The following is a 27,265-nucleotide window of genomic DNA, read 5'->3' as shown; positions in this document are numbered from 1 at the left end:
ATCCTCAAGTTTGCAGAGACGATGCTGGCGGAGTAAACAAGAGAATCTTTTATGAATCTAAGGAATGGCATTATGTAGGAGTCCTTGATATAAGAAAAATGACCTGGAGATAATAAAAGGAACACCATAATTTTGAATTTATCCTGTTCAAAATGTGTTCAAGATCAGTGGAGAAGGGGTGCGTACTTTATTATGTTTCGCCAACGAAACATATTGTTTTTGTCAGGTTTCTTCTTCTCCTGTCAAATCTTCAAATCGCTTCTTCTCGGTCGTCCGTCGACCAAATAAGCTGAAATTTGGTATGCAGGTAGAGGATGTGTATACCCCTAGACCCTTTTTAAATTTTTTTCATATAAGTTTTTAAAATGATTTTATGGAGGTTTTTTGGTCATTTTCAGACAAAAGTCGCACATTATGGCCTCCAGTGCCGTGGTGTTGAAACCTGAGGACCTGAAATTTGGTTTAGTTGTGCATTGGATATTTACCCAAAGGACCCCATTATTTTTTTTGGCATACACTACTTCAAAATGATTTATTTTGCAATTTTTTGATGCAATTTTTGGTTATTTTCTGTCGGGGCCAGCAAGAACTAGGTCATACTGTAACTTAAGCCCTCCTACACTCACCCCTTTCTGGGACGTAAAACCAAGCAGATGTCAGGGTACCTATACTAATGGTATTACAGAAAGTTATATGTACCTTATGTTACATGGTACGGATGGTATATTTGACATGTACGTACCGTTAGCAAAGGTGATCACACCTGGCCATGAATTATGCTAATGACGACCTCATTTGCATAATTCCTGCATAAACTTGTATTTCCCTTACCGTGACAACATGTAGGTACATGTAGGAAAGGTGAAAGCACCTGGACATAACTTATGCTCATGAGGACCTCATTTGCATAAATTATGCAGAAACTTGGATTTGCCCAGGAGTTCTTTTGGGACAGCCCACTTCTTGCATGAGGAGTATGGGCGAAACATCCTGAATTTGCTCTTAAAGCAAATGACGGCCAGTCTAGTTTGGGGTTTTTGACTTTACGTTTCAGTTCTGCAAATTTGTCTGGAACTAGCCCCAAATCAGGGGTGCGTACTTTAATTGGGGTGTGCACTTTAATCAAGAAAATATGGTAACTAAACTTGAGACTAAATAAACAAAACTTGTATCCTAACTTAGTGATGTAGGTCATCTAAGACTTAAAGTATATAACCTAAATACCAGTTTGTGCTTTGCAATGACCTACAAAACACAGGAGGTATCATGTCCACCTTAAAACATCTGGAACATCTTCAGACATAATGATGGAAATAGCCTCTATAGCTACCAGGCTCCAGAGGCGGCTGGAAAGAGTAGAACTTCATCAAATAGACAAAAGTTAGAACACAAAACTGTAACAACATTGATTCCAACCTCCGAATCCGGTATTCAAATTTTCGCGCTCGAAATGCATTCGAAATATTCTATGGAAGCCCGTGTGATACAACTCCCGAACCCTATGTGATACGGGAAATTATCACACAGTCCGGAACACCCGTATCAGGCCCAGGCATGACATCAAGCCAATGCTTGTTGACTGTGCGATAGGGGCACTAGGAAAGCCAGACTGTTGAAAAGAGAAAGTTGTGATTGCCCAGATCACATGACCCATCCCGACCCTTGTCCGTTGCTATTTGGGGCAGGCGATGGTCACTTGTCTGGAACAACTTTCATCATGAGGGGTGGTCTGGATAGGGCAGGGGTCCTTGTACATGTACAATGTACATATTGACTTTCAGTTGGTCCAAGGTTCCTTAGCTATAATGAGTATGCATCCCAAGTATGTACCATGACCATTCTTTGTTCCACAAGAACATAAACAACTGAGTTGCTGAAAGAGCTGTGTTGGTCCTTGAAGTGCGGATGGACAAGTTTCAATCTAAAAGCAGTTAAAACCTGCAGAGGCAAAGTAGGCAGCAAGGTTGTGTTGTGGTTAAGGTTGTTGAAACTGAAGGGTCTGGGTTCCATGTAGGGCCTTAGTGTAGTGCCCCTGGCAAAGGTACTTAAAAAATGTACACCTAGTTCCTCACCCAACTCAGGTCAAAATGAGTACCTAGCTTTGGTTAGGGACATCCTATTGGATGGAATGTAAAGCAAAGGTACTGTGTTACAGGAAAGTCACATCTCAAGCAAGTTAAAGATCCCACCACACTTATCGTAGTCTAGTAGAGTAGTAGAGGTCCTAATTCCCAATGTGAGTGGATCAAACCTCACAGTCTCTTCTCCTGCCCTAATTGAACTATTGGCACATAACATTGTCTTGAATTAATCTTCTTTTAAAGACTACTTCAAGACATCCTAAATTGTCTTAACCTCATTAACATACCTGTTCAGAGTTTTGGTATAAAACCTGGTGTTCTCAGTCTTATCGTTAGTCACTGAAGAAAGATAGTGGATGCTGTCTGAAACGTCTGACTGTTTCAAAATTTTATCCAGCTGCTTGAGTAATTATTTTTGGCGTATCTTCTCCTGCTTGACATCTTGAAAAGCAATAGTCACCTGTTATGTCAGATAGATAAATAGATAATTATGTGTTGTTCTCAGAAACAGAACTGTTTGTACTGAACAATATAACTTGTAATAGAAATAGCATAGGTTTTGTAAAAAATGTGTATTCAAATGTATATATTAAATGTCAAAACGTTCAAGCGCACACAAGAAATGAAAACCAGCTTGTACAGCAAATATAAAAGGTGGCGTACCACAGCCACCATTCCCAGAGAGGGTAACACCAACAGTTTAAAGATCTGGTGGTTTTATGACCTTGGCGATAGAGGTCAAGACGGTCCCAAGGTCGTGCCCCAGGGTGTCTGTAATGGGAATTCCAACATGGTGGAACATTGACAGTGGCAAGAAGGTCAACTGGTGCATCCCCGCATGATAGACGACCTCTGGGCGTGACTATTGGCAGTCCACTGTCACTTGGACGGAAACTTGGCTATCCCTGAATTTAGGGCCTCTCCAGTACAATTACACTCACACAGAGTGGCAAGGCTAACGGACACGAGACGAGAGGTCGCTGGTTCGATTCCTGGTATTCTTGGCTTGTCCTTGGTATAGGCAGTTTACTTGACTTTTCTCACTTTACCCAGGTGTAGAAGTGGAATTGGGGAAGGAGGCACTCAAGCTAACCGACATCGTTCGCACCGCAATCGTAGGTGTAGAAGTGGTTACCTGACTTTGGTGGTGGAAAGAGAGGGATGGGCTCTGTCCTCCAATACACTGTGTTTATTTGTCCTGGTGTGTGTTCAGTTATTCGAACTTAGCAGAGTGGCAGGATGTGAGGTGGAAAATGGTGTAACTGATGTTGTTTTACCAGTTTTACCAAGTGTAGAAGTGCTTGTATGAAACAGAATGATGATCAATTTTGTTCGTTCTTAGTACTTACTTATAGCATATAGTATATATGGTAGAGGATCAGAAAGATCGCTTTTTGCAGAAGTGAACACACGTGAGCCCATAAAATTTAAAGGCTGAAGAAATGCCATGTGTTCCTGTCCTTTCTCCATTGCCAGTTCAATCTCCTTGCACTTGGGTCAGAGAAAAGATTGTGTCAACAATGGAGCCAATCCTCCTGTTCCTAGTTAGATTCAGCCCAGCCAAACTTGATAACAAGCCAAGCTAGATAAATAAAGAGGCCTGATTTTAACCGTCTTCCTGCTGCCTAACTCCATAACCAATACAAATTTGGTGTCAGACAGCTACCTTAGCAGCCTAAAGGTTAAACTGTTCAAGAAGATTGCTCATGAGAAGCAACAGGTACTCATTTTCACCAAGAGTCAAGTGAGGAAATAGACCTACATGTAGGTGTAAAGTGCCCTTCCCAAGAGCGTAACATTGGGACCTGCTGTACCCAGAACTTTGGCTTTAGACCTTGCCACTTTTACAAGTTAAACACAATCTGTTCCAGTTTTAAATGGTTTCATTTTGTGGCTCTACCTCTAAGTGTGAGTGACCCTGTGGTTGAACTTCAAAACCTTTGGTAATGTCCCAGTAATAAGTGACTCAGCAAGAAGCCAACAACACTTCTATAATTGGAGAAATTGCTTGGCTTGTAGAGGGTAGACCTCTGTTTAGAGATTTTGTAGGTTCTCTTTTGACACAGGGTTTTTTGAGAAGTCCTCAATATTTTTGCTGCTGTTGACAATGTGTGAATTAAAGCAGAGTGGGAATTTTCTGCCCCTGTTAATTTTAGTTGTAATTGTAAAGCTATTAGTTTTGTTACCCTCCTGTGTGTAACAGAGCCTGTGTAAAGTTTCAGCTCACAAAACCATAAAATCTTTATGTTCCCATTGCAGAAACTATTACTGTTAGCTCTGATAAGGTAAATAGTATCTTACAAGTTCTCTTTCCATCTGTGAAGCAAGAAATGTCACAGACAATGTGTTCCTGTCTACCATTTCCAATCAACAAGATAGGAATATATCATAGTAAGGGCGTGGTCAGACAACGATCTCAAACTAAAGACAGTCTTGGGATAGTCGTGTGCAGTGACATGCATATGCCACCACAAGTTTTTGCTGTCTTTATATCTAGAAGGCTTATGATTAGATCCTTGTCCGTGGTTGGTCTGTCACAGCCTGCTTGAAAATCCTATAACATGAAAATTGTGCAACGAATGGGACTGTGCTGTAAGTGTCTAGCTTAGTCTTTGCACAAGTTAATGAATGTTCTCGTCTCTACCTTACCTACAAAAAATACAACCCTGGTCCCCAACTTTCTAAGTGGTTTCCCATCTATTGTCCTTGTTGTCTACTGAGCACACTTAAGAAGACATCTGTGCTGTAGAGCTTTTGACTTCTCCTTTATGGGTTTGAACCTGTCTCGTTACTACTTGGCCCTGTAAACTTTTCCATCATCGCCCACTTTCGGTCTTAAAGTAGACCAGTGTCTTCAAATGCTGGAGGATTTCTTAAGCACGCCAGAAGATTCTGAAGAACATCTTGATAACTCATCCCATGTGTCCTGAACAATTTGAACTAGTTTAACAGATTTGTTGGTAACTTACATGTACATGTTTGTATCTTGGTTCAGCTGTTTTTCTAGTATTATCAAAAAGTTACCTAGTCCTTACATACTCATCATAGTAGGCTCAGATTGATTTTTGCCTGATTCCAAATGCTGAAAATGGGAAGATATGTTCTGTGGTAGCCTTGAGTGCACTTGTAGAAGTGACACTAGTGAGATACACCATGAGTGTAGGTGTAGAAGTGAAACTAGTTCGGCAGTTATAGAGGTGATGTCACTAGTGCTATAGCCTTAAACTTGAGTGTAGCTTTCAATAGCTGTTCCAGCATTTATGGTCTGTATTTTAAAAATTTAGGCATGTTGTGTTTTTTTTGTCCATATTGTTGTTGTTTTTATACTCTTGCATTAGATTTTGAGTCTGCAGGGGATGTCATTTCATTGCAGCTTGATGTTCATTGTGTATTGTGTTATTACATGTAACAGCAAATTTGTTGTGTTTAACTGAGAACGTTGTGTTGTGTCCAGGGCGCAGTGTCAGGCAGTGGAGATGGGGGAGAGGAGGGGACCATCATCACCATCCCCGGAACTGTCATCCCCGGCCGACCTAACACTCCTCTTGCTACTCAGGAAACACCGGTAAGTAGTCTTCATATAGACCCGATCCTGACTGTCCATTACAATTAGCAGTTCAGCCAATGAGAGAATGGCAATTGGTGGGCCAATGAGAGAGTTGCTGCATGCCCATCAAATGTTTGCATTATTGCATTATAATTTTTTTATGTTTTTATTTTGCATTTGTATGTTTTGAGGTGGTGAGGGCAGGCTATGGGATTGGTCAAATGACAGGAAAGGAGAAATAAATGAACATGGGACTATTCATTAACATTAGCCACTGCCTCCTAAGAAGAAGCTCCCCCCCCCCCCCATGAATGTACCGGTATGTAGAAACACCAGATAAATATGTCAGAGACAGAGTTGGAGGCCCCTGGCCATACTTAACAGATTGTAAAGGGCTTTCGACATATGCATTTCAAACCATGCACTTACTTATTGTGGAAAATGTAACGGTTACCTCACTTTCTTTGATTGCCTCTTGTTTAGGTTGATGGCCCAGACGTGAACCAACCATATCCGGACAGAAACCACATGGAGCGCCACGATGGCGACACGACCGGTTGGCCGGAGCTTCCCGAGGGCGGCGGTGCGAACACGGGACTTGCTGGACTGCCTGGTTTACCCGGTGTGCCCGGACCGAAGGGAGACACCGGACCTCAGGGTCCGCCTGGACAGAAGGGAGAGCCAGGAGATATCACTTTAGTGGAGGGGCCGATAGGTGAGGGACTTTAATTTGATTCACACAGTGGGAAATGGTGGATACTTTGCATGGAGAAGCAAGGTGGACGTACATATAGTAGTTCGGGCAAGCAAAATTTGAGAGCTTTACAGCATACCACTAGTTTCTCCTTTAAATCACATCATTTTTATTTACAAGGTCCAAAATACCGGTCTATAAGTCCTTCTTCTTTCCAGGGACTGCAAAATTAGGGAGCTTTCTCCCCAATCACAACCCACAAGCCCTCAAAAACAGCATTCACTGTCATCTGCTAGCATATTAACCTACATGTATATCGGCCACCATCTTAGTTCAGTGTCTAGAAGTGGTCCCTGGCCTTGCACAGATCAACCTCTTGAAAATAAAAGGAGCCTGACATGATGATGAGGAGGATTGCTTCATGTATTTTGTTCAATGCCTTTCTCTTATCATGGATGTCATGTTTAGCAGCAAATCAGTGCAGATCTGAGCAGCGTAGTGGGTGGAGATTTGAGCAATATTTTTCCTGCCTCCCTGTTTGTAGGAATGCCCGGTGAACCTGGCCTACAAGGCTTACCTGGAACCAAGGGTGACGTTGGACCGATAGGACCATCTGGTGAGAGGGGATTGAAGGTGAGATTACAACATGCATCTTACTGTTGCACTGTATTTATCATTGTGTCATACCGTTACCTGAGCTGGGATAACGTTTGATACAGGTGTTCTGTACTTTATATTCCGGATCTGTATTCTAACGTATTGCCCGGGCTTCGAAGTGGTATTACCTGGGCTTCCATCGAATGATTACAATGTGCTTCGTGTGCACAGGTTGCAGATTCAGACATTGGAATCAATGTTGTTACAAATTTTTTGTTCGAGGATACAAAATTCTCTGAACTTCTGGTGCATTTTGCATTGAAATGCGTGTTTTTCGGGTGGGTATGACATAACGTTACAACACGGTTTATTCTGCATCACCCTAGGTTGTATTTTATATCCTATAGTGAACTTCTACAGTTTGTAATGTCTACTTCCACCTACAGCAAAATTGAATGATATGAAGAGTTTAAAAAACTGACAAGAACTGTGATTTTTGAATGGTAATAAAACGTCTCCTCTTTGTGTCAGGGTGAGAGAGGAGAGACTGGACTGAGGGGAGAACCAGGAGTCGGTCTAACCGGCCCACCCGGTCCACCTGGACCCCCAGGAGTCGTCACCGTCGGAGACAGCGTAAGTTTCTTACTAGCCAACATTGCTACACAAGTCCATTCATTTCTAAAACAAACTGTCTAGGAACATTTTATAATCCTTAGCGAAAGGTTTTTCTAAACAATGTTAACAAAGGCAACAAGATGGTCAAATAGTTACTATAACAAGACTTGATGTAGTGGATGACAAAATGCTGCTTATTACCATAGATTTGCATATGTGATTTAATTGACATCAACAATTAAAATACAAAGAAAGTGCCTTTGTTTAGGGGCAAACTAGTTTTAACTGATGAATAAAGATACCTGCATCGTTGTTTTCAGTAAGGCAGAAATACAGAACAAAATGTTCTCAACACTGGTTAAATTTTATATATGAAGGCTTTATCGTGCTAATTTTTAATTTTTAGCCTCTTCGTCCTAATGACTGCTTCCATACAGATAAAGTGGTTGTTGGATTGGAAGGGCTGAAAGTTTTTTTTAATTTTTCTGTCATATTTTCATGATTTTTTACTTTTATTTTCGCACCATCCCATTTCCACCCCGCAACGTGTTTTTGTGCATGTCCATGGTGCTGTCTATACCATACCCCCCTCCCACTGCACCCCCCTCCCCACCTCACATCACCCACCATATATGCACAGGATCAGGTGATCTCTGGAACCCCAGGGTCAAAGGTGAGTTTAGACTCAGCGACATCAAGCAGTGAAATCACACAACACAGAAACATGCTAACATTTCATTGACACACACCTTCAAATACGCTGCCCATAGTTTTCTTTTGTTTGAAAAAGGACAATGATTTTTTTTTATGACACATTCAAACACGCTGTCCATAGTTTTTTTAAAAGGATAACGATTTTTTGATGATCACCTTCTAACATGCTGCCATAGTTTTTTTTCAAAGGACAATGATTTTTTTATGATCAGATCTGTATCTGTAAATCTGTAAATGTGCACACAGTTCTCAAACCATTGTTACCTTTTTTGACAAAATCACGATCACTCAAAAAAGTTGAGTAATCATCCATTACTTTGACAAGCTAACCAAGGTGAACAGAATTGAGAAACAATTCAGTAAGGAATTTCAAATAAAACGACTTCAACACCTTGTCACTGGTGTCATAAAGTGTTAAAAGTTAACCAGTAGAGTCAATTCCATGTCACCGAGAGGGTTTTCAGGTAATATTGCTAGTGAGTTCAAACAATTGTAGATAAAAGACCATTCCAGTCAAAATAGTTCTAAATTGTTCAAACAATCAAGAATGAAAGTTTGAATATATTTGAACTTATTTATATATGTTGGAACTATTTGGAAAGTAATTGCACAAATATCTCTTTATTTAGAACAATTTTCAAACATCTATGTGATTGTTTCACTGTTCGAACATGTTGGAACAATTTGCATCATTTTTCAAATGGTAGATTTGGGTTATTGCCCCCATAAAAGTAGGTGCTAATCACACTCTATTGTCTGCCTCTGTATATTTTTAGATTTCATGTCTAGACTTTTGTCTTCATGTGTCTATGCATGGCACCCAGGCCTAATCCCCTATACTTTGAAGGGATGTGTGAATTGCCCTGTTCCCATCCCACTGACCCAGTTATACCATGTTGTTATAATGTTGGAACATGTAGGAACAAATGATCAACCTATTTTCCAACAGTTTCGAAAATAACACAAATAACATGTGCAATGTTAGAAATTTGTCCAACATGTTGGAACACAGCAGAAACTATCTAGAACATCACATGAATGTTGGAAACTGTTCTAAACAGTCACTTATCTCCCTTAGATTGTTACAAAGGTTTTACAAATGTTAGAACAAAAGGTAACAAACACCCTCTCGGTAATGTGGAATCGACTCTAAAGAAACTTTTAATGGGAATTTTTACACCAAGAGAACTACAACACTGATCTAATGGTACTAATGACAATTAATGATAATCAATAATGATTATTCAAATAAACTAATCTGACTGATCTGTATTAAGTATAGGAGTGCTGTAGTGTAATAACAGTTACAAGTAACTTTACCAAGAGAAGCTTTAAAAATCTTTAACAGTTAACTGTTAATGTGTTTTGTCTTGCGGTGGTTTTATTTCGGTGTTAAGCCGAGGTTTTGCAATATTCGAAATTACTGCTGAAACAATGCTTTAGTACAGTAATACACGTATTTGTGGTGTCATTTGAAGAGGTCACAGTGAAAACCGTGAAAATAAAACCACTGCAACAGTTTTAATATTTACAGTAAGTGATTGCTGTGGGTTGATTGTCTTTACATGTACCTGAATGTACAAAATGATTTTCCTGTTTTGAAACTTGCCGTTTTTGCCTGTGATTTTGTTTCACCTTAATTCTGCGATGGTTCTTCTGGTTTAATGATGCCCCCTAGAGCATGTTGCATGAACTGCATGTGTGTTTGTGTTACAGGGAGCACCTGGAGCGCCTGGCCTGCCGGTAATTACAGCAACTTGTTTTAAAATGGGCTTTTAATCATGTTGATTCCGATAGATCTGGGTTTGTTCAATTAAAACATTATATTAAAGTGATGTATAATGTGATTGCTATCATGCATATTTTTGTTGCAAATATAACCTTTGTGTAAGACCTTTTTTTGCATGCTAAAGAACTGTACAAAAGTCTTACTGAAACAGTTCTCAATGAGTAAGACCAACTATTGTAAATTGATTAATTGGTAAAAGTTAGTCTATAATGTATACTTTTGTACCGGTATGACAGCTTTTGTTTGTTGGTTTTGTTCTGTTGTTTTGGCTTGCTGTATAACCATCTTATCTGCTTCTGAATGCTCGCAAACTGCATGTAGGGTCTACCTGGACCAGCTGGTACCACAGGAGCAAAGGTATGCATGACGTCTGGACTTGAGAGCCCTTCAATTACTGTGACTTTATCTCGGCAGTGCAGAAAAGTTTGGTACTATGAAAAAAAGTGTGGTACTTCTGTGTGTTTTGTTTATGTCTCAGGAGCCTTCAACCTTGTTGCCTACAATGATTCACACTGCACATACTTAGTTCAAACCATGAAGCAGCTTATTCAGTAGCTGTATGGTTTATTATCATCAACTGAAAACATTTTGCGACATATTATTTTTGATATGTACATGTATGTTTCATGGCGCTAGCCTATGAAGCTATGTAGACAGACGTCAAAGAGAAAAGCACATTTTTGATGCTGTTTTTAAAAGATTATAAACTCCATTTACTGTGTCTTTGAATAGGGGGAGCCAGGAGAGTCTACTGCTGGAGTAGCTGGCCCACCGGGGCCCCCTGGCCCACCCGGTCTACCTGGCCCACCAGGGCCCTCCAACGGCTTTGTACCAGAAACAGTGTGTATTATCTCATTATGCTCTTAAACCATGTACCTTTTCACCATTCTGTTGTCTTTTCCATACCATATGTCTCACTGTTGCTGATAAAATTATCAAGCCCACAATGCCCCCAAAATTGTCAAAGGGAATTATTTTTTTGCAACACCTCATGGCAGAGACATTTTTCACAGTGGCACCCGTACATAGTAGCATGCTTAGGCAGGGTGAGTTCTTTTAAACCCTCTCATATTTCACATTTGCTGTTATCATGGTAACATGGAAATTTGGCAAATGAATATCATTATCTAAGAGGGAGAAAATTAGGAGGTCCCTTACTTCAAGAATATTGCTAAAGAGGTTGAGTTTCAGTCAGCAGCCTTGTTGTTTTCAAAATCTTCTAAAAAATTATTTGTTATTCATTCAGACAAGAGGAGACCATGTATATGGACCACATTGGTCGCTGTCTCATCCCTGCACTCTCTATCTATTTTTCTTGACACTGTACTTTGTTTTTATCCGCCCTTGTTTTTATCCTGTGGGAAATAGAGAAATGAAGAAAAAATGAAAAAAGAAAAAGTTATTGGATGGAAAAGAATCTGATGGTGGAAAGGTGTTCAGTGCCTTGAGAAGTTGAAATAATGTGGATAGCAGTTGTTTTACTAGACTTGCATTAATTTGTGATGACAAGCATTTTCACAGCTCGAAGCATGATGGTCGCCAAGCAATGATGCACGTTTTGCCCTCTTTTTTGTCTAATCAGGCCATTATAGGACTTGAAGGCTCGGGATATGAGTTTGCTGGGCAGGTAAGACTGACGAAAGAAATAAAACTACTAGACTAGTATTAGTGTATCCAAGACCTAAGTATGCCTGTTATATTTATAGCATCATGTAGTGCGTTTTCACATTGTTTGTGTAAGCTAAAAGCTAACCAAGTTTGATAGCTTTTTCAAAAGATTTGCATGGACTAAACCTTTATTGTCAGATTAAAAAGTGGGACTAATTTAAAAGTATTTCTACTCAAGTTGATTATGCAAATTCTTTCACTTAGTTGCTCCAAATGTACTACATGTCCCCATGGTGTGAGTGGTAAGCGATCCCGCTGCTTCGCCTTATGGATCAAATTCTATAGATCCATGGACGGGTTTGATCCATCGGTCGGCGCCAGCTTGAACATGTTCTAAGGGTCTGCATTTGCCATTTTGGATAGTGATGTAAAGCCGGTAGAGTCAGGCTTCAAACCTCTGTACATGAAAGAACCCAACACATTTGTTGAGAAGAGAAGGGGTGACCAGGTGTGCTTTTCAGAATGTGAACTAAAGCAAAGCCCCCGTGCCCTACTAGCTCCTTCAAAAAGCATCATGGTTCACCTCAATTGAAGATGACCAAAAAAGATAAATGTAATTCAATAATGTTCAATTGCAAGCAGATCTACTGGCCACGAATACTGTCTCGCCACCAGTAGATCTGCTTGGACATTTTTAAGGCAACCTTCTCAGCTCTACTGCTTCTGCCTGATGATACCCTAGGGTGTAGCCGGCCCACCAGGACCTCCCGGACCACCAGGTATCCCGGGACTCCCGGGCCCACCCGGTCTACCCGGCCTGCCAGGGAAACCGGGTGCCTTCGGCACAGGGAACGCCACGAACGGCATCCAGGGGCCTCCCGGTAGAGATGGTTTGGACGGACTTACAGGACCACCTGGGCTTCCTGTAAGTATATGTGTTTAACTTTAATGTGTAGATGATTTTTCCACAGATAGAACAATGCCACTACCTACTTTTAGACTGCTTCCAGCCATATTTATTGGTACCATTAGATGTTATTAAGGCCAAGAAAATTGATGTTGTGTTTGGAAGATTAATTTTTTTATCACTCAGATGTTCGATCAAAAATTTTATAGTAGTAGTCTACTGTTTTCTGCTGCTGCAGTAGTCGAAACATCCTGCAGCCGCAATCAGTCTTTCTTCAATCTTTTCCACTTAGTCCGATTCATCGCAAGCTTCCTAAGCTCCCGTAGTCCTTGCTAACGGTCAACCAAAAAGACAAGAAGAAATTGGACTGATGTTGGTCTTTGAATATTTGTAGCCTGATTTCTGCCTTTTTTTCTTTTTCCAGGGCCTGCCAGGGCAAGATGGACCAATAGGACCCAAGGTCAGTCCAGCTCTTCCAATATTATTTTGTGTCAAGTAAAAGAGTTCATACTGTTTTTTAATCCCATATAGGTATATGTAGGCCATTGTCTGAACAATGTCATGTGTTGTTTTGTCACATCCTAAGTCACCAGTACCCCTTGCCTAACCTACCATGTCCAGAGTGTGAGAATTGTGATTTTCCATTTCATGCAAAAAATCCACTTCATGCATTCCAACAAGAACTTAAATTTGTTCTCAAGCTCATTATGACTATCACCGTGTACAGAGTTGTTTTAGTGTATCCAAGACCTGACAAAGCATTATTTGACACATTTACATTGCATGGATGCATATAATGTTTGCCCGCTTCATTCAGACTATCCTTCCACCATTCTGTGTTCTTATCTGTTGCTTGAGTATGGCAATGTTGCTGCCTGTAATATACATATCAGATCCATGCCACATGCCTCCTCACCATTTGTAATTCCTGTAAAGCCCTACTGATGTAATGTGTTGACCAGGTAGCTGATACATATATTTGTGTGCTGACCTTAATATTGCCTTGTGATCCCGTACTAGCATGTTTGTCTTCCCCTTGTAACCGTGGCAACCCGCCCTTGTATTAACTGCATGTACAGGGTGAAGCAGGGGCACCTGGGATTGAGGGGCTAACAGGATCTAAGGTAAGACATCAGTGACAGAGCTGTTACAACACTCTTAAAGAAAAGGGTGAGAGATTTTGAATCAGGTATCATAACTTTCTTCATGTGTGTCCTCTACCGTATACCTTTTTTTGGTCATTGTTGAATTAAATGTACTCTCCAAGTAGAGGTTGGGTTTCTGCTTGTTGTTGACAAATTGTTAGGCATTTTTGTAAGGGCTTTTATTTTGTCACGGTTTGCAGCATAAAGAAGCAGTGACAAAATAGAAAGTAACAAAAGCACCTCAAAAGACGTCAAAGATAAGCCGAAACCCAATCTCTGCTTGGAGAGCAATGTGTGCAAGTTTTGTTTAGTACCCTTGTTCACCTTCTTCCCGCTGAAGTAGCCATTTAGCACCAAATATGTTCTGGTTACAGGGTTAGGCTGCAGGAAGAAGGTTAAATTCTCTTGAATTATAGCATCAATCAATCATTAGTGTAAATATCTGATGAGGCTGATGTTTAGAGAATGTATCTTTCTATCAAAAGACATTTTGTTTCACTGTTAGCACATTGAAATAGCCGTTAGGCACTCAATTCCCTATTGGCTATATGAGTTAGGCAGCAGGGAAAAGGTTAACATTCAAATCTGTTGCTATGTTGTTTTTAGGGAGAGCCTGGACTGAATGGCCAACCAGGACTGCCCGGTCCACCCGGACCTCCTGGGCCCGCTGGTGGTGGTGGAGGAATATTTGTGAGTCTGATCTCTTTCACTCCTCCATAGATATTTGATTTTGTTTAATTTTCTGTCCACCAATTGCATAGGTTTTTGTTCTTAATATTTCTTTAATTTTATTTAATGAATAAGTCGACTCCAGGTTGAATGATATTTGTAAAATTGAACACTAATGGAGATCTAAATTAAACAAACAAAAGGTGATGACTTCTTTTTTTTAAAGCAAAGGGAAGGAGTAAAAACATGGAGCAGACTGACAGAAATTTCTTAATGAAGAAGCCCTTAGTTATATTCATTGATACATTGTTGTGAGTAAGGTTTACACTGAAGTACATTGTAGCGTTTGGCACCCAATTCCCTATTGGTTTCAGAGTTAGGCAGCAGGGAGAAAGTTAATGGGTCCACAACAGATCAGTATTTTGATAATCTCTTAAATCACTGACCAATGATCTCAATAGATGTTATACTTCACTTGATATTGACTGCTTCGTGATGTATTAACATAAATGTGTTGATCTCAAAAGTAAACAAACTAACAAACAGTCATAATAGGCACAAATCATTTTGATATCGATATTAAAGGTTGGAGCCTTTTTGATAGCTAGCCCAACAAGTACATGTGGATAATGGTTCACCAGAAATTTACCTGAAGAGTAATAAAAGTGACCAACTTTTCTGTTTGGTTTTCAGGGCTTTGGCGGCTCATCGGTAAGTACAAAAAAATGTAAATCTCAGCATAGCCAGTATTCGCTTTACATACCATACATGTGTACATGTACATTTGGCTGAGTGTACACATACACACTTACATGTACAGTCTGTATATTACACATTTAGGTAAGTGTTGCAAAGTTAGTACAAGTGCCCACAACCATTGTACAAGGATGCAGACATAATTGATAAGCATGTTCATGGTTCTAAATGCACATGTGTGGCAATGGATGTTGTGGGTAATATGTAAAAAATAAAGGCCCTGACATTTCTTGTGTGATACATGCCCAGATGTTTTTATGTCTCATGGGCCTTCAACTTTGACATATTACCCGCAATGCATCTCATTGCACATGTGCAGATGGAACTATGAACTGCCTTATTTCCTTATCCCCTTGGCCTTGGGTATGAACATTAAGTTGCGCTTACTCTGACTTTTCTCATGCAATTAGATGATTTTAAATTATTACCAGCTCAAACTGACATCTGTTATGCTTTTAGTGCATCACAGCAGTAAGCTATCGCATCTTTTGTAATGTCATGCCATTAATTTCAATTCACTTTGTGTATGCTTCATTTGTGCGAATTAAACCATATACCATCTAGGGCATGGTCACTTTCATTGTACGGTCACAAACTGAGGGCTTTTTGGTTTATTTGTGCATTTGTCGTACAATATTACGCTGTCTTGGTAACGAAAAGGCTGTCTTAGATCCTTGATGACAGTTGGTTCTGTCACTGTCACAGCCTTCTTGAAAAGTCTATGACACCAAAAATCATACAACAACCTATAATGAATGTGACCGTGCCGCTATGTATGCATCACAGCTTGACCAGTGCCTAAGAGTGCTTGCCCATGTTAGCCTGCTATCCAATACATGTAGCTGCCAAGTCTCTGCGATTTGCAGTTTGTGCAAGATGACGTAGAGACTGAGCAGCTATAATGGTTCTGGATACCAGGCTTTGTCCATGTTTCAACTCATCATGCACAAAGCTCCATTCCATTGCATAGTGTGGTGTGCTTTACCCTATAAACCCTGCTTGTAGCACTTTACCCTGCTCAGCTGCTAGTCTGCATACTTACAGGGGGGACCTGGACCTACAGGGGAGCCAGGGATACCAGGAACACCGGGGCAGAAGGTGATGATGGAAAATGGGATGGAATATTGGAAGTTAATTGTAGATCCGCGAGTCACAGTAAAGCCGCATTGCACTAATAGCTAACAAAAAATCATCATGCTTTGTCCTCAGTCTGAGGTGCGACCGTTTTACCTTGCTTTACCTTACTTTACCTTACTTTACCTTAATTGTAGGAAATAAGGCTATTCATGGCTCCAACTGCGCATGCCCAGCGAGTTGCACTGTGGGTGACATATCAACGTTGAAGGCCCCTGAGACATAAACAAAACACATCTGTGCATGTATCAAGCCTGATCTAGACAAGAACTATTTACAAGTTAGGGGCCTTCACCTTTGACATATTACCCAAAGTGCATCTCTCTGTGCATGTGCAGACTGAACCTTGAACAGGCTTATATAGGGAGGGTCAGTAGTCATAAGCCAAGATGTACGTGTAGATGTAATCTTCAAGTAAGCTATACTTGTAGCTGCTTTCACTCTGGTAACATCTAAATGTAATGGTACCCGAAATCTCCGACTAGCAAGTTTGCTGACCTAATGTTAGATAAATAAATCAATGTTTTCTCGAGCCTGTGGACTCTGTTTAAGACAATGAAATGTGCCTGATATTTCTTGTATGTGCATGGGACAAGGAAGAAATGAGTGATGAAATGGATGACCTGATTAACATAACCACATACCACATCATAGCACATCACATTGAATGTCTTATTTCTAACTCTGTATTAGGAAAACTGTCAAGTAGCACAGTATCAGTAGTTGTGCATTTGTTGCTGTCGAACACGTTTATGTTATTTTTGGTAGTGTTTTTAGCATGGTAGAATATTGAATGTTAAACTCATTATATCATCTTAAATTTTTGACGTTTTGAGATAGAAAAAATTCCCCAAATGGGTTCATTTACAGAATACAGTTAACTGTAATGCAGTTGAACTTGATCATGATACACTTGAACATGTATATGAATGTGTACTTAAGCAATGCTGTAACTGGCATGTCTCCACGAATTGAACATGTATTGCCAAAGCCTGCCATTGGCTGCTGTGTTTAATCTTATTAACAACTTATCCGTAGGGTGAACAGGGCACTGCTGGACCAGAGGGGCCTCAAGGAACACCTGTAAGTGCAACCCTCTAGGAGACATTTCGACAAAACGCATATTGAAAACACTGAAAACACACTGAAAAAAGAAATTGGGAGATGACAATCTTACTTGTTCTTGAGGCAAAGTTGATGAACTGTAATTTCCAACACAAAAATTAGACTTAGTACCCAAATTTTTGACTGTCCAGTTCCAGTCTTTGTCAAAATGAGCAATCCACAATTATTGTGATGTCACTTTATGCAAATAGAACATGTGACTCATTGCACAGTGGATCATAAGTTGCAGAAAGTTTGTGATGCCTCCCGTCTCTCTCAAGGAGTGTTTATGATCCACTGCTCACCATGTCACATGTTCTATATGCTTTGCAAATTTTTTTCTCTTTGAAATTATACATTTGTGCATCATGCATCACATTTGAATGCAAATACAAATCCAATTTCGGTTGCTCAAGTCAACGGTCGCTCATTGATTGCAGTCTAGTAGAAAGGTAGCCTGAGCATTACAGTGTTTTTCACAGTGATATTTCTATAATGTGGCATCGTTTTGGCGAAACAGTTATTTAGGGTGTTCATATCCCCCGACATGCCACCGATGTTGTAGTTTTGGGAAAGGCACTTAACATGACTTTCTTCACTCCACACAGGTGTTTAGAATGGGTACCTGACTTACATTAGGGGGTAAAAGGCAGTGGAAGGAGAGGGTTGGGTTCTGCTTTCATATACTGTATTGAAAAGCAGAGCCCATGCCCCCTACGGCCTCAAAAAGGCTACAGTACTACCTTTACCTTTCTTTTTAACCTTAAGGATGTTGTTAACACCCTGTATTGGCCTAAGCTTTACAGTGTTTTACAGTGTGGCACATCTAGTTGAAATAAAGGAAATTTTATTCATTATATGATTTACCTACATATCATATATCATGAGCTCTATGCAAGGAACAGAGAGATCTATAGTTAACAATTAAGAGAGTGACAGAATAATGTTCAGTGTTTCAGTGGTTTCTTTACATCGGAAAGCAATGAAATGTCAGAGGTCACAAGCCGTACAGATAGAAACAGATTGAGGAGCACTTGTTATATAGTGTTAACACCCTGTTTTGTTCTTGTGCTGTGCCTTTACAGGGTTTACCAGGACCAGTCGGACCACGTGGACCAAAGGGAGACCAGGGAGAGGCTGGCATAGTTGGACCTCAGGTGGGTTACTGTAGATTCATTAATTTTTGAGTTGGTGTTATTTCGCTGCTCGAGGCAAAAAGATGTTTCTGCGATGTTTTAAATAATTCTATAAAAAAATTAAATAGTTCTGTAGTCATAGAAAAGAGACGGAGCATATTCATGGTGTGATGAAGTCATAGTGGAAAGGTTACTGCGAAAACTGTGAAAATAAAACATTGGGAAAGTTTCAAGATTTTCAGTATTGTTGCTTCGCATACAATCAATTTTTTCCCCTTCTTGTAGTGCTTTAGAACCCTCTGAAACTTCAAATCGATACATTTTCCAACGACGAATGACACTTTTACATGAAAATAGCATAATTTGGTAGAAAACCGCTTAAAATGAAAAATGATTCACTATTCATTATGCAGTCACAAATGTTTGGGTCTCAGGGAAAAACCTTAGAGCATGCCTTGCATCATCTAGTACAAAAGTTTACAAAAGTTTACAAATGTTTACAAATGTTTACAAAAGTTTACAAATGTTTACAAAAGTTTACAAATGTTTACAAAGTTTACAAAAGTTTACAAATGTTTACAAAGTTTACAAATGTTTACAAATGTTTACAAAAGTTTACAAATGTTTACAAAAGTTTACAAATGTTTACAAAGTTTACAAAAGTTTACAAATGTTTACAAAGTTTACAAAAGTTTACAAAAGTTTACAAAAGTTTACAAATGTTTACAAAAGTTTACAAAAGTTTACAAAAGTTTACAAAAGTTTACAAATGTTTACAAATGTTTACAAAAGTTTACAAAAGTTTACAAAAGTTTACAAAAGTTTACAAATGTTTATAAAAGTTTACAAATGTTTACAAAAGTTTACAAATGTTTACAAAAGTTTACAAATGTTTACAAAAGTTTACAAAAGTTTACAAATGTTTACAAAAGTTTACAAAAGTTTACAAAAGTTTACAAAAGTTAACAAAAGTTTACAAAAGTTTACAAATGTTTACAAAAGTTTACAAAAGTTAACAAAAGTTTACAAAAGTTTACAAAAGTTTACAAAAGTTTACAAAAGTTTACAAATGTTTACAAAAGTTTACAAAAGTTTACAAAAGTTTACAAAGTTTACAAATGTTAACAAAAGTTTACAAAAGTTTACAAATGTTACAAAAGTTTACAAAAGTTTACAAAAGTTTACAAATGTTTACAAAAGTTTACAAATGTTTACAAAAGTTTACAAATGTTTACAAAAGTTTACAAAAGTTTACAAAAGTTTACAAATGTTTACAGAAGTTTACAAAAGTTTACAAATGTTTACAAAAGTTTACAAATGTTTACAAAAGTTTACAAATGTTTACAAAAGTTTACAAAAGTTAACAAAAGTTTACAAATGTTTACAAATGTTTACAAAAGTTTACAAAAAGTTTACAAAAGTTTACAAATGTTTACAAAAGTTTACAAAAGTTTACAAATGTTAACAAAAGTTTACAAAAGTTTACAAAAGTAATAATGTATTACATTGCTTTTATTACAGGGACCCAAGGGTGACATGGGACCAAGAGGACCTGCTGTAAGTATAAACTTGCCTTCAGGAAAGATCTGGGACAATCTCTCAATCACTGCCAGTTGCCTCTGTCCTTCAAGTTAACACTGTGAGGAGTGGGAAGTCTTCCCTTATCATGTAAACATCAATTAAAGACCATTACTTCAGAGACTTTACAGTACATTGACAGAAGTTGTTCCGTAGTCTGAGCTCACCTTACTTACTCATAACTGACCAAAATGTTGTTTTATTCCTTGTGCTGCATCATTCTGACTGTTAGTGATTTACTTTAAAGAGGTTTGTAAAGATTTTGTTGATATTTGCAAACCATTATTTCTCTCCGAATCAGGGTAAAATCAAAGTATAAGCCTGACGTAATCTATAAGATTTACTTGCTGTGGCCTAAAGATTAGTGCAACATAAAGAAAAGATGAGTGCATAAAAACATATTGTTTATGTTGTTGCTGTTGTTCAATAGTTTTTCTTCATCCCACCAGGGTGAAGCCGGAAGAGATGGCGTTGGTCTCCCCGGACCCCCTGGCCCACCCGGGCCCCCTGGGCTGCCTGGAACCATCTCTGTACTACCTGGAGATGACGAAATGGTACAGAAAAATGTTTCCTTCTCTCTTTTTATGAAGCAGATGGTCCAGTATTGGTTGCTGTGGTTTTAGTCAAACGTTTCATACTAACTTAATCAAATATACAGTCATGCAGTATTTTGAATATCATTTCAAGCTGATAATGTTTGTAACAGTTAATAGTGATCGTTCATGTTTGTAAATGTCAGGAATTGTCAGTAAAGTGTGTTTGTGTATGTGTTGGTTTCAGGCTGTGTTGAAATAGTTTTAGAACTATTTAAAAAAAAATCATATTAAAATTGTCTGGGCTGTAAAGATATAAATCATTTTGTATAAACTGCAACTGCTTTGATTTGATGTGATGAAAATAGCAGCAGTGATGATGAAAAGGTATGGAGTAGTGTGCATGATTTATCAAGGTGCATTGCTATGCTTGATACTAACTGTTGACTACATATGCCTGATGTTGAGTTGATTGCATATGAAGTTGTTGTGCTGTGTTTTCACCTGTTGTGCTTGCACCGTTTGTGCACATTTTTGCATGCAGACTGTCAGCCCAGGATTTCGACCAACCGGTGGAGAGGTAAGATTTGGTCCCATATTAGCCTGATTTACAAATCACACATTTACACAAAACTGCCCAAGAAGACCAAGAAAATCTGGTCTATGTGGACAGGTGGTCACTGTAGACAGGACTCTTAATGCTTGTGTCAATGGGAAAAAATATCTAAGACCTCAAGTCACCCGTACACACGCCACCTCTTCACGCCGCATAGTTCCGTTTAGAACTTTGTTCTTCAGAAGAGATACCGTAGCACCAAAAAGTGGTCACATTGGGCAGGTTGTCCATATGTAGAGGTGGTCGCTTAGCTTGTGCAGGTTTGACTGTATTGTCATGACTATGCTATGAGGCTGTGCTATGATTGACGTCCGCCTGTTTTCTGCAGGGTGAGATGACCGGTGGTTTCCCCGGGGGATTGATCGGACCTGCTGGGCCTGAGGGACCACGTGGACCTCCGGTAACGCTGATATGATCTATAAAATTAATTTTTGTGACAACGGTTCTCTCAATGATTATCCCATTATGTATAAAGTACCAGTCCTCACTAATGAATGAATGAAAGACCTTTATTGTATGTGCATGCTCTTACAAGCTAAGCACAGATGATATTAGAACGGGATATCTCACTTCATCTAAAGACTTGCTTCTTGAGACAATTGTACAATGTAGATTGATTAACATATGGAGCTTATAATACATGGTTTGTCTCGTTCTACATGTACAATGTAACGTTACAAGGAATTAAACTTTTTCTTCATGAGCTACAAATAATGATATGAACTTGAACTGCCTACTGTTTGGAGTATGTATTGAATGATTATTTTTTTTGCGCTTTATTTACGGGTTAGTTACATTATCTTGAGGATTTGTTGACAGTTAAGGACTGTAGCATCCAGCTAAATTGTTTCTGTGCCTTTCAGGGAATTGCTGGACCTCCTGGACCAATAGGCAGACCTGTAAGATATTTTTACAATTTTACTCTTAATAGTTTTAAGCAGTATTGTTCTTGATATTCTCATTGTCTTTCCTTCTTTTTTATGTTATACATATATGTACTTGCAATGAACGTACAGGCAAGAGCTTGCAATAAAAGTTGTGATATTCTTGAGTATCAGAGGGACATTTACGGAGGTATTGCCTAAACTTGCTGCTTATCATGTTGTTTTGATGTTGTCAGGGTGAACCTGGTATTCCTGGTGACAAGGGAGACAAGGGAGACTCTGGAGAGGCTGGACGTAAGGTATGGCAGTATCTTTTGTTGTTGTGCACATTTTCTTAAGGTTTTTGAAGATCTTAAACATGTCCTGGTTCACAGCAATCAAACCTGGACAGAAGATGTGGATTCAATACCAACTCCTTAAGTCAATATCAGGGCTGTCTCCGGGATTGAAACTTTCGACAGTGGCGCAATCGGCACACTTGTGTTCAAATTGTTCGAATCCTGGGCCTGGCCTGAGCCGTACCGTAAAGTACAAACAAGTCTGAACACCCGTATAGCAGGTTATCAAGGCCCGGATGTGATATACATGAACATTATTCTATCCTCCACAGGGTGATCGCGGTGAGCCTGGCCCTGCTGTTACAGTTGACGGAGGTGTGCTGCAGATCAAGGGGTCGAAGGGCGAGCCTGGGTTTGATGGGGTGGAGGGACTACCTGGAATTAAGGGTGAACCTGGAGAAGCTGTGAGTAGATAGTGTTTGTTCTTTTAACCTTCTCCCTGCTACCTAACTCTGTAACCAGTATAGGGAATTGGGTGCAAAACGGCTACTGCAGAGTGCTCAAGGTTAAGCATGTAGAGGTAGTATCTGATGAGTATTATGTTCAAGGGTACATTGTAAGAGAAGTGTATTGAAGTAGTACATGTGACCAAAAGATGGCACTTTCTGAGACCCAAAACTAGCTGTTGATATAGATTATCGGAGTTAGGAATACAGATAGAAGATGGGTCTGTAAAAGAAGTACAGACATGTCACATGTGGATATATTAAAGAAAGATATCTCCTCTTGCATTCACTCATGTTTGATTTTGGTGTGAAGAAAAAACAGTTGATATGTTATTTACTTGTACTTGCCTCTCTCAGGGTATCCAAGGACCCGAGGGACCTGTTGGACCAAAGGGCATGATTGGTGAGGTTGGATTCCCCGGCAGAATGGTAAGTTAGACTTTTTTCTACCTGAATCATTTTATGGAAAAACTAAGTACATGTATTATATTGTTTCACATATTTATTGGAATAGGTCATTTAGACATTCAAAATACCTTTGTGCTATTACAAATTATAACTTTTGCTTTAATTAGTGAGGTTTTGGTACCATTTTTAAGATTGTATGAACTTTGTTCCTACAGGGTCTTCCTGGTGTGAGAGGTCAGAAGGGAGAAAGGGGTGACACTGTAAGTATTGCAGACATTTTTTGTTGTTCTTGAAGTGGATAATAGAAATCCTAAAAGTTACTCAAGGCAATAGATGCACTCTGTCTTCTTTTGAAATTGATTTTGATGTCTTCTCTGGGAAATATCTATTCTTGTCATTAATCCTGAAAATATCTACTTTGCAGGGCACTGGCTTACCTGGACCCCCTGGCCCCCCTGTAAGTATTGTAACATTGCATTTGCAGGGTAGAGACTACAATCTGGTAGAATCGTCGTAGAATCGTTGTACATCGATTCTACCGGTAGAGATTCCGATCGGAATTTCTCTCAACAGAAACTCGTGATCGTGATCTCTACTGGCAGAGGCCCCAATCGCCCCTCTGTCGACAGAAACTCTGATTGGGATCTTTATTGTTAGAATCGCCATGATCATGCATACATGTGTAAGTTCCAGCGTAGATCCCTTGTAGCATTTGTGAATCAACTGACTTCCTTAATTTTGATATGTTGATTGAGATTGCTTTGTCTTTTATCAGGGTCCTCCTGGACTACCCAGTGGTGCTTCCTTCCCAGCTGGCAACTTCCCTTTGGTAGGCTTATCATGTTTGTCCTTTTATGATGTTATTTTGTCATTTAAAAAAAGAAAATCAAAGTTGAACATAGTTTTGTCATTCAACCCTTTAAAAGAACTTTGTTAGGACAGTCCAGCATTTGTATTTTAGAATTCATTGTTTGTGTATTCCTTTATCATTTTGCATAAAATGTCTTTGAAATTCCTCTTTGAAATAGGAATTTCAAAGTGTTTTGCATTCTGTTTGGTCTGTCTGTGTTTCCAGAAGTTTTGTCAGTATAACTTGAAAATCTCTTGATGGATTGTAATGATATTTTGGTATGTTGGAGGGTTTGGGAAGACGAAGGTCAACGTTCATTTTGGGCTTCCTGGCTATCCTTGTTGTCTATGCAGCTTCCAAAGGGAGAGAAGGGAGACATTGGACCCTCTGGTCCCCCCGGACCCCCTGGGCCTCCTGGAGCTCTGGCGTCTGGACCTGGTCTGTCCTTCGGAGGTGCAGGTATGTGATCAAAGATCTAAATTTTATCCTTTGGTGAGCACTGCACTTTGAATTTGTTTCTTTCGTTGGGACTAAACTTTGAGATAGAAGGGGGAACAAGGTTTTTGGGTCAGATTTTTCGTTGTAACAACTCGGTAGTAATGCAGTGGAGGCACATATTTGCAGTGTCAAGAATTCATGGTAGAGAGGTCACCATGAAAACTGAGAAAATAAAACTACCACGAATATTTCAAGATTTACAGTATCAAAAAGATCCGAAGAGAATGAATGGCCAATGTTACCAACTTTGTTTAGTACTTTGACAAACTTCAGTTTTGTCACTGTTTGAACTACATCTACTGGAACTTTGTGTATTAACCTTCTCCCTGCTGCCTAACTCTTTAACCAATTGGAATGGCTACTTAAGAGTGCTAAAGGTTGAAAGATAGTTGACATTGAGCCATCAAACTAATTGTTTAGAATTGTGTAGAAAATCTAACTCAAGCTACTATTTTATCTCTTTCAGGAGTGATTGGCCCAGCTGGTCCTAAGGTTTGGAATCTCTTCATACCATTATGTAGATACAGGAAGCTTTTTTTGACACTAGTACATGTATAGTAGCTTCTGTAGGCTTATACGTAGTTTAACATTCAGTATAGTTTTCCTGTACTATTTCACAATGATATTGTGAATAATTTTAGATATAGAAGTGTATAGAATTGACACACCATTGGCCAGCTAGCTTCACAAGCAGATGTAATGTCACTTTACATAGCATTTGCCACTTGCAGTAAAGATTATATAATGGCTTCTGGCAAGTCACTGGCATGACACGTTCTAGGTTTGCTAGGTATTCTCCAAGAACGTGACTGTATTGCCAAAGATGTTGGGAAGGTTTTCAGGCAACAATTCGTTTGAAAAGTTTCCCAGCATCTCGACAGTTCTTGGAACAAATCTAGTGTCACATAAGCTTTAGCTTAGCTCATAGTCCAAGCTCAAGTGGAAGGCTTTTTAGACGGCATGCCAACTAGCTTATTAGCCAAATTAGCATGGTCCTTCTTTCTGCTTGCCCTTTTGCCTGTCCTGTCTCTTCACTAATATCTTTAACCAACCTTTCTTTGCCATTTCACCCCGTTCCCTGCTCACTAACCAACTGAAAAGCAAAGCAGCATGGGAAAAAATGCCTGCGGTCATGCCCATGGTGAGACTGGTAGAGATTGTAACTACACTGAGTTTCTTCAACTTTGGGAAGTCCTTTGGTTGTAGAAGCCTAGTCTAGGGACTCAGTCTACCAGTCTTGACCAGAGACTTGTTATGCATATATTGCAGCTTGTTGATGCATCTTGTGTCAAACAAACCGATTTGTTATGTTCAAGAAAAATGGATGTATTGAATGATTCAGTTTGGGATAACTTAAAAAGAGCCGTAATTTTAAGATTGCATGCATCGCTGATGAGAATTGCTCTCTGTTCCTTGTCATGTGCAAGTAGATCCCTGATTGGTCAGTTGTAGAGTAGGGAGAACCTGCATAATTACAACCTTGCTTGTTCTTACTTGCAACCAATCTTCCTACTGCACGCTCTTGCCCCACTGCCGCGGATTACCCTCTGCACGTGTGTGACCCCCCCACTGTCGACTTGGACTTTCCCTCCCACATCCTGGCTCGGTCTCCGACTCTTGCTCACACCGGATTGGTTACCTCCGTTGGGTGTCAACTCTCCCAACTGTCTCCCAACCCTGCACCTTGTACCTCCCACCTGCACCTTCCCACCATGCAGGGGGAAAAGGGGATGATGGGAATCAGAGGACCGTTAGGGCGACAGGTAAATGGTTCAGTGTTTTTTCGTGTAGCGGCAGCCCGTAGCGCTGTGACTGAACTTGTTGTTGTGATCGTGTTGTTGTCATTCAGGGTGAGAAGGGCGACTCAGGACTGCCAGGATTTGAGGTAAGGATGTGGTGAAAACTGTCAAGATGGTGTACGCAAAGTTCAGAGTGTGGAAAACCTGTGTATAACTTTTTGACATATTTTGTTACTAAAAGCTGCTGGAGTGACACCACTGTTCCAGTATTTGTCGTTAATGCATGCAATCCCGTAGGCAAACAGAAAGTGGCTTCATCTCAGGTATCAAAACTTCATGCATGAAAACTTACCCTCAAATGCTAATTTGTTATGTTGTCCATCAAACGCATTTCCAACATATTCTATATGGCCATTTTGCAAATACCCCCCAATTAGAGCACTTGGGTTGTTCCTTTGGGCTGGTTGGTTGGTGAAGGTAGACACTGGAATGAACCAGGATGACACTCAAGACTACCCAAAAAAAGGCTTTTCCATGTTTTTAACTCATGTTTAATTTTGAAATCTGTCATTGTGAGGTCTCCAAGGTATAAATTGCTGGCATGGTGTATTAAAAAATAAAAGTTTACAAGTGTTGTTACAGTCATGATATGTCTCTGTGTTGCAAAATGTAACTTGACATAGGTCAATGTGTTGATGTGCTGTTGAGCAAAGATCTCTGTAGTAACAAGTCAAATATTGAGTGTAAATGTATGTCATGGAGTTGGCAAAGAAATCACTTGTAGAATTCCAGCACTGCTGTAACAAAACTCAAATGTTACATGTAGCACAACGATTCGGACAAATATGTCTTCATGCAATATGAGAGGAAAGGAATGCC

General features: G+C 39.5%; 1 protein-coding gene across 7 annotated transcripts in view; it reads left to right on the top strand.

Annotated features, from left to right (window-relative positions):
• Nucleotides 1–27,265, top strand: part of LOC136420394 (collagen alpha-1(I) chain-like) — a 134,402-nt gene that overhangs the window by 94,409 nt on the left and 12,728 nt on the right. For 2 of the 7 annotated variants that reach the window (XM_066407278.1, XM_066407281.1), the window contains exons 4-34: nucleotides 5,536–5,646; nucleotides 6,112–6,343; nucleotides 6,867–6,955; nucleotides 7,451–7,552; nucleotides 8,175–8,207; nucleotides 9,965–9,991; nucleotides 10,359–10,394; nucleotides 10,770–10,877; nucleotides 11,620–11,664; nucleotides 12,388–12,570; nucleotides 12,977–13,012; nucleotides 13,632–13,676; nucleotides 14,304–14,387; nucleotides 15,060–15,077; nucleotides 16,167–16,220; nucleotides 17,295–17,339; nucleotides 18,446–18,517; nucleotides 20,018–20,053; nucleotides 20,524–20,628; nucleotides 21,152–21,187; nucleotides 21,552–21,623; nucleotides 22,087–22,122; nucleotides 22,344–22,406; nucleotides 22,718–22,849; nucleotides 23,249–23,320; nucleotides 23,515–23,559; nucleotides 23,724–23,756; nucleotides 24,075–24,128; nucleotides 24,503–24,608; nucleotides 25,114–25,139; nucleotides 26,366–26,410. In XM_066407278.1, the coding sequence (XP_066263375.1) occupies nucleotides 5,536–5,646; nucleotides 6,112–6,343; nucleotides 6,867–6,955; nucleotides 7,451–7,552; nucleotides 8,175–8,207; nucleotides 9,965–9,991; nucleotides 10,359–10,394; nucleotides 10,770–10,877; nucleotides 11,620–11,664; nucleotides 12,388–12,570; nucleotides 12,977–13,012; nucleotides 13,632–13,676; nucleotides 14,304–14,387; nucleotides 15,060–15,077; nucleotides 16,167–16,220; nucleotides 17,295–17,339; nucleotides 18,446–18,517; nucleotides 20,018–20,053; nucleotides 20,524–20,628; nucleotides 21,152–21,187; nucleotides 21,552–21,623; nucleotides 22,087–22,122; nucleotides 22,344–22,406; nucleotides 22,718–22,849; nucleotides 23,249–23,320; nucleotides 23,515–23,559; nucleotides 23,724–23,756; nucleotides 24,075–24,128; nucleotides 24,503–24,608; nucleotides 25,114–25,139; nucleotides 26,366–26,410 (2,181 nt within the window). Of the gene's footprint in view, nucleotides 1–5,535; nucleotides 5,647–6,111; nucleotides 6,344–6,866; nucleotides 6,956–7,450; nucleotides 7,553–8,174; nucleotides 8,208–9,964; nucleotides 9,992–10,358; nucleotides 10,395–10,769; nucleotides 10,878–11,619; nucleotides 11,665–12,387; nucleotides 12,571–12,976; nucleotides 13,013–13,631; nucleotides 13,677–14,303; nucleotides 14,388–15,059; nucleotides 15,078–16,166; nucleotides 16,221–17,294; nucleotides 17,340–18,445; nucleotides 18,518–20,017; nucleotides 20,054–20,523; nucleotides 20,629–21,151; nucleotides 21,188–21,551; nucleotides 21,624–22,086; nucleotides 22,123–22,343; nucleotides 22,407–22,717; nucleotides 22,850–23,248; nucleotides 23,321–23,514; nucleotides 23,560–23,723; nucleotides 23,757–24,074; nucleotides 24,129–24,502; nucleotides 24,609–25,113; nucleotides 25,140–26,365; nucleotides 26,411–26,496; nucleotides 26,533–27,265 lie in introns of all 7 variants that reach the window. The other 5 variants (XM_066407279.1, XM_066407282.1, XM_066407280.1 and 2 more) reach the window with 5 other exon arrangements.

Source organism: Branchiostoma lanceolatum, chromosome 15 (genome assembly GCF_035083965.1).
Source record: "Branchiostoma lanceolatum isolate klBraLanc5 chromosome 15, klBraLanc5.hap2, whole genome shotgun sequence".
Classification (NCBI taxonomy): domain Eukaryota; kingdom Metazoa; phylum Chordata; class Leptocardii; order Amphioxiformes; family Branchiostomatidae; genus Branchiostoma; species Branchiostoma lanceolatum.
Note: the sequence above shows the minus strand (reverse complement) of the source record. Positions and strands in the feature narration are given on the sequence as shown.